The following is a 12,407-nucleotide window of genomic DNA, read 5'->3' on the forward strand; positions in this document are numbered from 1 at the left end:
TGTTGCTTTGTGTGTCTGCGTGAAGCAAAACAACAAAATAATGACTTTTATATCGATGCATATCAAATGTGATGTTATGGGTAGCAAGTAATCTGAAGACATCACAATACGGGCGCTACATTTATTAACTGATTAACTGATTCTAACAGTTTTGGAGGGAAAATACAAATATATTTGAGATGCATGGTTTTATTTGTGTATGCGCACATGCATTTAAGTGTGTGTGTGTGTGTGTGTGTGTGTGTGTGTGCGCGTGTGTGTGATCGTGTGCAAGTGAACGCAGGCTCACCGGAGCACATTTGAATACCGTCTACCTGTTGCTGCAGAGAGAGAGAGGTTAATCTATGGAAATGAGAGCCGCTGAGGTGAGGCATTGACATTTTTAAAACCTCTTCCTTCTCCCTCTCTACTCCAGCTGCAACGTGAAGCATCTCCAGAGGCGTCACGTGTGCATCTCCCGCCTGGAGAGGCCGCAGAACTGGGGGGAGAACTGCTGCGAGGTCCGCTATGTCATCCTGATCCTCGCCCCGTCCAAAACGGTAATTGGTGGAGGAGGGAGGAAACGATACGTGTGATTTATGTGACTTTACTTTAGGCATTTGTCGACACATTTCGTATTTCTTTATTATCTACTGTATTTGTGCTGTTTGCTACTCCCCTCATCTGAAATATCCCTTCTTATGAATTTGCTAATGAATTCCTTCAGTTAATCGCTCGCTGATGATGTGAAGAGATTCTTCTTACATTTCCACTGCCAGTCTTTCCTCTCGTCTTCATCGTCTTACACGTCATGTAAGGTGTGTTAGCTGCAGGTGCAGTGTTTAGTAAAGTCCATCTCAATGTAAGCATCCCAAGTGATCTTTGCAGAGCCTCCCGCTCTGCTTTCATCTACTGTAATAAGAAGGAAATGCATATTTAGTTCAACAGTTACATTTTTTTAATTAGTCTTCAGGTAGAGTCAGCCACCTGGTGTGTGTCCAATTAAAGTTTTATTTTATTTTTTAAAGCAAGCTCAGTTCTGCTTGAAACTATTTAACGCTCACCATTTCCTGCCTTTGCATATTTTGCAAATTCCCAGATTGGTTTAAATTTTCAGCAGGATGTTATGCCTCCATGCATCTAAAAACCTCTCGTGCTTCTCGCTGCAAGAAGACAGTAATCATCACGCGTTAGAAACAAGATCACGTCTTCTCTGTCATTTAAAGTAAAAGGACAACTGGGAAGAAACGCGCTGCTGATTATGAGCCACAGCAAATTATAGTATAAGACATAATTACACAATTAAACCACATATTGTTTGTGCTGCAAATGATAGTTTTAATATCTGATTTTTGTATCGTTGTTTTATTTTAAAACCAAACCACCTCTGCCTTAATTGTTCCAAAGAAACTCAGAGTATAGGTTTTCATTCTAAGGTCATTTACTTCCAATTCGTCTCGCTTTTTATATTTGATTTCACTAAAACATCCCAAGTGCTACTGATAGAGCCGCTAATCTCCCAAATGTCTGTTGACTTGAATCCAATCCAAAGCCCCCACAGTGTTTTGTTTCGGGTCACTGTTGTGTGCAGGATTGCTGTTTTCTTCATCCCTGAAGACCTTGCTGTAGCTGATGGAGAGCGCCACATATCCTGTAATACCCTTCTCTCCCATCAAAACATGAACTCTTTCTACATCAAACCACTCAACCCCTTCTGTCCTCCACCGCTTCATCCTGAGCTTTCAACACACACACATACACACACACACACACACACACACACACACATCCATGCATACACTTCACTTTTCCATCTTCAGATGGTACTGATTGTTGCCCCTTTCTCGATTGGAAACCGCCAATCCTCCACCCCCTCTTTGCTGAAAATAAACGTCTTTCTTCATACTGTGTCTACTTTTAGCGCGGTATCCCCCCTAAGAACACCATTTTCACCGACCCACCATCAAACTGTGGAGCCACCAGGGGGTTGGAGTGACCCTGGCAATCAGCAATGCCTCAGCTAACTGCATCATGTTTTCTGTTTGTTTGTTTGTTTGGTTTCTATCTTCTTTTTTTCCCCCCATGAAGCCCGCCTTTGTGATCGTGCCTCTTTCCCCAAGATTTCCAGCACGCTCCTTGCCAGTCCTGCAGGCAGCAATCACAACCACTAATGGCATTCTCAGAGACATTAATCTAAGCCTCAAGTAAACATAAAGCACTATTATGTCTCAATTAACCTTGATGGGGACTGGTTCTGCAAGAAGAAATCTTTGAAGGGGCATGATGATAATGATAATAGGAATTCCTTTGGTTGGCAAATGTATATAATCATGTAGCGTGTGTGTATGGGTGGACCATTTCCATCTCCCACCATTTAAAGAGCTTCACAGCATTTGTGGCTTTTTTTCTTTACCCAGCGAGAATGTGCTGAACAGACATGACCTTTCTTCAAAAATACTCTGTTTCTCATTCACTGTTGCCCTCAAAGAAACTCCTCTAGCGCTTATGCTAGTTAGACGAGCTGCCCAAAGTCTGGGATGTTGATGATACAGTGTTAATCACTGTGTACTCTTTCATCTACACTATTCGTTCTCGTTGAGTGGCATTCAAACCAAGAGGATGAATCCTTCTGACTATGTTGTTCCCTCGACTGTTCCTCAACACTGACGAGACTAAAGTTTCCCACAGACGCTGGTTCCCAGTTGATGTTTCCCAATAAATGTGGGCTTTTCCTCTAGTGCCACTATGAGGTTTTGGTTTTGAGTAAAGAATGTCTCGTCATGACATTTTATACATTTTCTCCTCGGGATGAATTGTAATCACTTTAATGAACCCCTGACTTTGTCGACATCAGTATGTTAGCATTTATCTCAAAGCACGCAGACTTTGTTTTGTGAGTTTTCCTACGAATATCCAGAAACGCGTGCGATGGGTTCGTCTGCGCAAGTCCCCGCAGCACAAAAGTACTCTGTTAGGTTCAGGAGAAAAGTATCCGAGATTTATTATGTAATTTACGTACTTGTGTTTTTTACCCGTCTATCCCCCCTGACCTCCTCCCCACGCGGTCTTTGTTGTACTCTTTGTACTACGTCACCTGACTTCATTAGAGCCCTGCACACCCTGCTCACTATAACGTGGGTTACATACAAATTGATTACGTGAGTTCTATACAAATTACAGTGCATTACTTTTCGTAGGCGTAAGTAGCAACAGAAGAGCAGCCTGCTCTAACCTGGAGTCTGGCTGAAGGTCCTTCATGCTGAAAGAGAGCCTTCAGATTAATCGGGACTCATTCTCTCAGCTCTGGTTGAAATTCAGTTACCACTGTGAAAAAGCTTAAAGGCTTTAGTTACTCTGTTTGCTGCAGCTGCTGCTGTACGCACTGAGCCCGGCTGTGTTTGTATCATCATTCCCTGGCACACCGTCTCAGAGCCTCCCCGGGCATTATTACCGTCGCCCTGTGACTTGTGACAGCATTATTTGTAAAAGATGTGGGATTATAGACAAAAACCCACCAAAAAACCCAGCTCCAAACCTGCCACTGTTTTCTAAAGTAGCATTGTTTAGATGGTATAGTATAATATTCAAACAGGATTAATACCTCCAGTGCTGCATTTGAAATCAAAGCATGAGGTGTTTGCAACCGAGAGCAACTCCTGATTGCTTTTATATCATCATAAATTGTTTCATAATTTTATTTAGAGGCAATTTATACTTTTAGTTTAGAAAATTGTGCTTTTTATAATCTTCAATATTTTCATTTTTTTTATTAAAGTATTACATTTTAATTAAATGTTTCAACACTCAAAACTTAAAGCCGCAGTAATCCACATTTCTATATAAACAATGGATGAAACTACTTTGTGTAATGTGAAAGAGGTCAATGGTAGTAAACCCACAGAGAATTATATTTGGGCTCTGTTGTTCTCCTTAGCTGGGCAGAGCCTTGTAATACCTTTCAGCTTATTGTTTTGGTTTTTCCGGCCTCATTTCCCAAAAAAAAACTCTATGCTTGCCCTGAACCAAACACAGGAAAAGTTAGTGATTACCTGGTGAAAAAAGTGGAACGTTTAGTAGCTAAACGGCAAAATATTCCACTTGCAAGTTGGTGGAGACCAAAAACAGAGCAAAAAGGATCTGCTCTGTTCACTGCGTGAAAAAGGAGATGTCAGTGTTGTTATTACAGCTTTGGCTAAACAAGAAAACCTTCTTTTAATGCACTTCCATTATGCTTTCCCACAGAAAAGCACCAAGACAGCGATGGAGCTGGGCAGGACGTTCGCCACGCTCTTCTCTGACATCTCCTTCAGGCAGAAGCTGCTGGAGACGAAGACGCAGGAGGAGTTTAAGGAGGCGTTGGTGTTCCAGAGGCACCAGCTGACTGCAACCAACCAGCAGTCCACCGCTCTGGGGAAGGAGGAGACCGACCCCCGCAGTCACAAGCCCCTCCAGGTGGGCAGCAGCATTTATGTGTGTGACGAGCACATCCAGTGTGTGCAGCCTTTTAGTGTTTGGCAATTAGGCACATTGCCACACTTTCTTTATCAGCGTGTATTCATAATTGAATGGCATTATGAGTCATTCTCGTGCCCTGAGATGAGGCTTGTGATTGGTTAGTGCCCTGAGATGAGGCTTGTGATTGGTTAGTGCCCTGAGATGAGGCTTGTGATTGGTTAGGGCCCTGAGATGAGGCTTGTGATTGGTTAGGGCTCGCTAAGTTTCCTCTACATGTTGGGTATTTTACAAAATCTTCTCATCCCGTCTTCCTCTTTCATCTTTTACCTACTCTTCGTTATCTCAGAGAAATAAAACTATGTACATTCATTTCAACCTTTGCCCCCACCCGATCTCTTTTTTCCATTTCTAACCCCCCACCTCCTCGTCCTCGTCCTCCTCCTCGTCCTCTCCTCCTCGCTCGGTTGGCTTGACTCCTCCATCTTTTCTCTCCACCTACTCAATCAGCATCAAATCCTGCCAGGCCTCCTCAGTGGGCAAATGACCTTACATCTCTCAGAGTCCTGTCAGAACTCCCCACCCCTTAGCCACACGTGCGCACACACACACACACACACACACACACACACACACACACACACACACACACACACACACACACACACACACACCTACACACACACCTCCAGAGGTGTTCTGCTCGATTGCCACAGACCAACATCTCCTCTTAATGTTGCTGTTGACAGACCGGGGCTCCCAGACATTTCCCCATTTTTTTTGTTTGTTTTTTTATAGAGGAGGATTTAGTTCGGTGTTTATCCCCGGGCTTGGACGGCTCAGTGCCACTCAGTGAAAGAGCGATATATGGAGAGACACAGATGGGGAGAAGGAGGGGGAGAGAGCAGGTGAAATTAGGAAAACAGAAAATGATAAAATGAGAGAGGAAAGAACAGAAAAAGAGACACCTTCTCCTTCCACATCCTAAATTGCCATCGGACCACCCGCAGGAACACACCACTTTCCTATACTTTAAGAAACGAGGTCAGATCATCGCTGTGTTTTTATCTTTTTCCTCCCCATTGCCTTTCTCCATCGACTGTTCAGTAAGTACGGCAAACAGGTGGACTGTAATTCCTCTCTGAGACTTTTGTTGATCAAACACTAGCCAAAAGCTGGTGATCAGACCCCCCCCCCCCCCCACACACACACACACACATAAATGATTCCATGATGTATGGGGATTTAATGGATGAACAGTCCTTGTTGAACAAGCGTGTGTGGCTTCATAAAACCATCCAGAGATGTTGATGCTGTTGTTTGTTTTCAGGTTATTTCAAATTGTTCTGCCAAAAACCGTCAAACGTTTTTGGGATGACGAATGAGGCAGGAATTATTTTCCCAGGGGCTTTTCCTACTCACACACACACATAACCTCGTCACCCGTAATTGCGTAATGCTATGTTCAACAAGAAAATGAAACATTGGATAATTAGATAATTTGCTTTGAAAGGCTCCGTCAGGACCGCACACTTGCTCCCTCTCTTGTGTGACCTTAAGGCTCATCTTCTTAAGAAGCACTTTGTGTGTTTGTGTGAATCACGTGGTTCTTCACCCCGCCGGCCTCCTCTTGAAATGCACTAAATCTCCTATTTCCCTCGCCGTTTGCTGTCATCTCTCTGTGATACTTGATCATTGTGGGGATGAAGGGATCGCTATTAAATGTACACAGAACTGTCGTCCTGCTGATCTGCTTACATTGTTTTTGGATTACGCAACGGAAGCTTTTCTGGCGCTATCTCGTTAGATTTGATGATTTCAAATCAGCTTTCAGAAAGCCCCCCCTGTGGAATCACTGGGGTCTTAGCTGAATCATCAAATGGGTCATATTTCATTTCCATTGCATCGTCCGCGGCGGCGTGCAGGACGGACTGAAGTCTGTGACTTGGACTCAGCCTCAGGCTCGTTGTGCCGTCGCAGTTTTTGGAGGTCACCGTGATAAATTTACAAAATGCCTACGAGCAAAAATGTAAACTCCATGAGAACATTATACACCAATGAGGAAAATGGAACTTGTGATTCACTCGCAACTCATTCGTGTTTAGCCGGTTGCAGTTTGACAGTTTGAGCCGTGCCGCCGCAGGGCGAGGAACACCAGCAGCAGCGTCTGCACATGTTGAGGGGACCCCCTGCAGGCAAAGAAAGCAATAGCTCCTGCAAAATCAAGTAATATGTACATATATAACACATGCAAAAAAAATGTAATTGTACATTTTGTAATAAGTAGTAAGTCCTAAAAGAAATAGGACAGAAAAATATTTTAAAATTTAAAAAAGGTTAAAAAAATGAACGAAATAAATTCACATTATTTTGTGTATTTGTTAATCGTGATAAAATATTTTTAATGCATTAAAAAATATAATAAATTATTAATATCTATATTTGTATTTATAGTTACTGTCCTAAAATATGCTAGAATTATCAATAAATAAATAATAATTTACTTGTTTTAGTGTTTTCTAATCTATTGAACAAAACCTGCAGCATTGATCGTTATTATAGTAAATAACTGTACCACGTTAGATATCGTATGCACTGGCATTGGAGATGTTGTAAACTAACGTAACGCTCTTTCTAAGCAACAACAGATGTGTAAATAAAATATAATATTTAACGTTACAATATTCGGCGCCGTAATTAACCTACATTCCTGATTCTCTTCTGTTTTCTTTTCCCCTCTGCATCCACGCATCCAAACACACACACAGCTTCTATAAAAACTAATAATAATAATAATCAGTTGTTGCTCTCAACGGCTGCAGCGGACGTTCCCGCCCTTCCCCTGTAGATGGCGCTCACTGTTTACTCCTGCTGCTCCGCTGTGTGTCTAACCTTCTCCCTTGTGTCCACAGTGTAAAGACTTCTTCAAAGCTGGCCGGGGGATTTATGAGGACTTGTGCCGCCGACTGCCTTACTACCCCTCTGACTTCACAGATGGTAGGCTGGACCTGGGCTTGTAGTGAAAGTGAATCATCTCCCTTAACATGCCACTCCAGGGGGGCCTCTGGCAGCTCCTCGTTTGTCCGTCACCCTTTGCCACGCGTACATCTGTGCTCCGTCTGTGTCGCACGGAGGGTCGTCTCAAATGTCTTACCGCTCCCACATGTTCCCGTTCGTCCAATATTATTGTAATAATAAGTCATCAGACGAGGACATTGCCCCGTACCTTGCGAGAGAGGTGGTTTTATTGACCCATCGAATCATTCTCCATCAGCAAACGTGTGAAAAGGTGTCTGTCATCAGTCAGACTAATGTACACATGTCGCTTGACCTTTTAGAATTTGGCATTTTCCAAAAGAGATAAATAAATACACCGCCGTCACTGCCGGAGACAAAGTGGCTGTAACTGCGTGTTTAACCAGATACAATGACTCAGCTGCTCTTGATTATATAATATATATATATATATCTCCTTTTATAATATCTGTCAGTGTGTCATCAGGTAACGATTAGGTGATGAAGGTCACAGGACCAAAATCCTTGTGATCACATTAGAGCCCAATTAAAGCGTTTTATTCTGAAATGAGTTCTCCATCATTTGGATCGGAGCCATAACTGCTCTTACACAATGATGGATGGCACAGAACCCAAACAAATTACTTGTGCTCTTAAAAATGGCGGTATGTAGTCTGAGCCTTTTGTAGAATAGTTTTACTGAACGATGTTTCCACACTGCGGCTGCGGCTGCGGCGGCGGCGGCACTGAATGATGATATCTGTTAATGTTTTTGTCGTTTGGAAATTAAAATGTTGAGCCTCCTCCGCTCCGTCACGAGGGGAATATGACTCATGCGTTTGTGTTTGTCTCCCCTCAGGTATAGTTGGCAGTAATAAAACCCTGCTGAAGTACATGACCACGGCCATCTTCCTCTACATCGCCATCCTGCTCCCCGCCATCGCGTTCGGATCCCTCAATGACGAGAGCACGCGTGGCGAGATAGGTACGTATGGATGATTTGGGCTATTTTGCTTTCATAACATGTTTTAACATGTCACATCAGTACTTCCTCCTGAGCGCTCTGCGTGTGTGTGTCCTCTCTGTCCAGATGTTCGGAAGACCATCATCGGCCAAAGCATCGGCGGGGTCATCTACTCGTTGTTCGCCGGCTCTCCTCTAGTCGTCCCTCTCACCACGGCTCCCCTCGCCATCTTCATCAGCGGTAGGCTTCCCCCCTCTTTCCTCCAGCTCAGCTCAGCCAACACACACTTATCTCTTCACAGTTTCTCCCGACGGTTGATTTGAAAAAGCGCCTGCGGGGGGGCGGGTGGAGCACTAAGAAGATTACATCGAAAAATCAAGAGGAGGAGGCATCCGACCGTGTAGAACAGCCGCTAGAAATTCACACGTCCTCCTCATCTGCGCCCTCTTTTACCAGAAAACACCACCGGTGGAGTAATTTAACAGTTTGTTCACACATATGCCTCCAGTGAGTGTTCTGGTGCAGTCGAGCAGAAAGCCTATATCTCCAAAAACTTTCTTTTTTCAGAAATGAAGGAAGGGGAAACAAATTGTGATGTTACATAATGGTTGGTTTGAGCGGCCTACGGGTCAGGAAAGTAGCTCATCGCACACACGAACATGTAAGCTTTATATTCAGTTGTGAGAGACAGCAGCACAGAACCCACGATGTGCACTGCTGTTGGTTTTTACCCGACAGCAGTGTTCTGTTGGTTGGATTTTAAAAGATCTTGACGGCTGGAAGCTGCGGCGTCGGGCAGTGATGAGGAAAAGCAGCAAACCGGGACGCCAAGATGTAGTTTTAGTAGTTTTTAATACCAAAAGCTGTTTGTTGGGTTTGTGGTGCCGTGATCTTTGGGTTAGAAGTCTGCAACGCACATTCTCATGAGGGTAATTATAGAACACTTCTCTGCAGAACTGTGTGTGTGTGTGTGTGTGTGTGTGTGTGTGTGTGTGTGTGTGTGTGTGTGTGTGTGTGTGTGTGATTAAGATGCGATCTATACTGTTCCTTAATAACCAAGTTTGCTTTTGATTTCATTGATTAAATCAACATTGATCTCCGTCTGTCGTGCGGATTGATTTCCGATGACACTTGAGAAACAAGACGTTTCTTCTTCTCGCTGCGCTCGTTTCTATGTTCCATAACTTGCACAGATTATCTCAGAGGCGGTGCGGCGGCGTCCGTGCACATCACAACCAAAGTGCATACGAGTTTGTGCTTAATGTGAGCGGGAGGACGCGCTGACCGCTGCCGGTTCTGAGGTCGTTGGAGCACGGCGGGTAATAACGAGATGTTTTATGCGTGTGCTCGTGCAGTGATCCGAGGAATCTGCGACGACTACAACTTGGACTTCCCGGCTTTCTACGCCTGCATCGGTTTGTGGAACTGCCTGTTCCTCATCCTGGGAGGGATCTTCAACGTCAGCCTGCTCATGAAGCTCTTCAAAAGGTCCGTCTCGTACACTTTTAACGGTTTAATTGTTTTCATTTCAGTCAAATCAAACGTGTAGAGGCCATGTCTCACACGTGTTGTGTCTGTTGGTGGGCTTCCAGACACTTCACACTTCTGAGTGTCACATCAGCGTCTGCATCACTGGCACTAAACTAAAACGTCTGTGTGGCCGCACGTCCAGAGTCTTTGCTCCCGCTTCCCTTTAGCCAACACCAACAGCTACGGCATTAGAGCTTGTTGCTTTAATTCATCATTACAAAGTAAAAGCATCGGCTGCAGAATAATGACACCATCTGCATTTAGATCGCTTCCTCGATGCACTTCTGTCACCTCCCGGGCTCCATCACAGCCGCGCCAAACAAAATGCAGCGCGTCCCGTGCAGTGATGCCAACTCTTTTCCCGGTTGGAAGTAGCCACTAGCTGCAAAAGTTGCCAGATGACGTCATCGCGCATTCATTTGCTTAATGTTTGCAGCGAGGGACAGACCCTGTGCTGCTGGCAGAAGCGCCGGCGAGTACTCTGAGCAGCGTTGGGAATGAATTACATTTCGTTGCATTATAATATATTTCAATACATTTCTTGCCTTTTCCCTGATGGTCTGATTAAGTCGCTACGTTTGCCGCTCGTAGCGAGCTCTTAGGGGAAGTGATCCGCTTGTTTATTTTGCAACAATGATGCCCGTTGGAAACCGCTTGGAGGGGAAAAGAAGTCGATTGTGACTTTACGAACTCTTGTCCACGCCGATGCCATTTTGAGGGTCAAATGTGAAGGTCGCTGTGACCTCCTGAAACACACATTTAAACAGTCTAACAGGATAAAATCATGACGCGACGACATGTTTGAACAGACTTGGATGTAAACTGCAGCTTCTGTTAATGTCGACTGACGCTGTAAAAACATTTTTGGTCATTAATTAAAAAAAACACACATTAATGCTGTTTTAATTTAAATGTAGTTTAACATAAGTTCCTCCTGTTTGTTTGCATCAAGTCTCGTGTCTTAGAACAATTCAAATCAGTTGCTTTTTACATTATTTATTGTAGCAATTCATTAATTAAGTAGCCAAACATTAAATCATTAACATACAGCTGGTTAAATGGAATTTTAATTATTTTTACATTTAGATTTTTGTATATTATCTCCGTTTGTATCAACAGTTTCGTAAGAGCTTATTTTGATATGCACTATAATAATATACAACAGCCTTGAGTGTCACTTGTGTAATGTGTGTGTGTTCCTCCAGGTCCACAGAGGAGGTCATCGCGCTCTTTATTTCCATCGCGTTTGTGGTGGACGCAGTGAAAGGAACAGTCAAAAGTGAGTTCCCAAACACCTGCTGGATTTCTCTTTTCTCTGTTTGCATGGTGGCTTTGTGTATTCACATCCTGCAGCAGCCGGATGAAGCTTCAAATCCCCCCAAAATAATGATAAATGATGGTTTAAGTTTGCAGGACTGCAGATCTCTTCTCGTCATTTTAGTCCATTTAAATAGAAACTGGCAAATAGTTGTTTTGCGATATTATTGTCCATCTGCAGATGTTTTTCAGAAGAGTCTCTTAAAATGTAGTGCTTATTGAAGAACAAGACATATTTGTGTCCATCACTGTGGTGCCGGATTGTTAATACTCTGAAAATAGACCAAACAAGACGACAACAACATTCTCAACACAGTCTAATAAAAGCAGATCTTCTTATTTCAAACTCACTGCTGATGAGTGAGCGTTGTGTCTGACCAGGAGTAAGAAACAAGCTTCCACATAGTAAAATCACTTCCTGGTGGGTCAGCTCACTGAGAGACTCCATTAATCCAGCCTGCAGCCATATTACTGCACCTCGTCTTAGTATATCATAAATATTTCACACAATCTAATTTGCTAAAGAAGCGAGCTGGCGATCGCTGAATGTCATTTCTTTTCCGTGCGACGTCGTCCCGTGTTGTAGGTTGCCGCTGCAGTAGTTCAATTTTCAGAAAACCATTTGTAAAATACGCTCCGAGCTCATGAGCATAACATTAACCTCTGCTGCCATGTTGTTGACACGGTTCAATATGTTGCAGGAACATGAAAACATTGTGCCAGTCCCAGAACTTTCTTCTTGTTTGATGAAAAGGCCCGCAGGTCGTCTCACACACAGAGAGGGAGGGTTGAAATGAGATGGTGGACGAGCTTGTTATTTAAAATGCTGGTAAAAGCAGCACTTTGTAGAGTTTAACATCTCAGGCTCACGTTACGCTGGCTGAGTTGTTTACACTGTAGATCTGTGCAATGACCCGCTACGCCACCAAACTGCGTATTTGTATTTGTATTCATCCTCTTGGCACCATGTCTAATATTTATTGACATATTTAGTCTTGATGTTGCGTTCCCTAAGCAGCTAAACATCTGCGTGTGAGTCTGTTCTCAGCTTCACTTAACACTGTGGACATGACTTCAGTCTTCTACAGGTACTACAACGCCCCGACGCTGTCTAACAGAAGCATGGAGATCCTGCCTCAGGGTGGAGACC

At 43.6% G+C, this 12,407-nt stretch overlaps 1 protein-coding gene across 2 annotated transcripts in view; it reads left to right on the forward strand.

Moving 5' to 3' along the window:
• Positions 1-12,407, forward strand: part of slc4a11 (solute carrier family 4 member 11) — an 85,296-nt gene that overhangs the window by 58,393 nt on the left and 14,496 nt on the right. For both annotated transcript variants that reach the window (XM_029460484.1, XM_029460483.1), the window contains 8 exons: positions 416-539; positions 4,222-4,431; positions 7,344-7,428; positions 8,306-8,431; positions 8,537-8,650; positions 9,766-9,898; positions 11,146-11,219; positions 12,336-12,407. The exon at positions 12,336-12,407 is cut by the window's right edge and continues 157 nt beyond it. In XM_029460484.1, coding sequence (XP_029316344.1) covers positions 416-539; positions 4,222-4,431; positions 7,344-7,428; positions 8,306-8,431; positions 8,537-8,650; positions 9,766-9,898; positions 11,146-11,219; positions 12,336-12,407 — 938 coding nt within the window. The remainder of the gene's footprint in view (positions 1-415; positions 540-4,221; positions 4,432-7,343; positions 7,429-8,305; positions 8,432-8,536; positions 8,651-9,765; positions 9,899-11,145; positions 11,220-12,335) is intronic.

The sequence above is a fragment of the Cottoperca gobio genome, chromosome 22 (assembly GCF_900634415.1).
Source record: "Cottoperca gobio chromosome 22, fCotGob3.1, whole genome shotgun sequence".
In the NCBI taxonomy this organism is placed as follows: domain Eukaryota; kingdom Metazoa; phylum Chordata; class Actinopteri; order Perciformes; family Bovichtidae; genus Cottoperca; species Cottoperca gobio.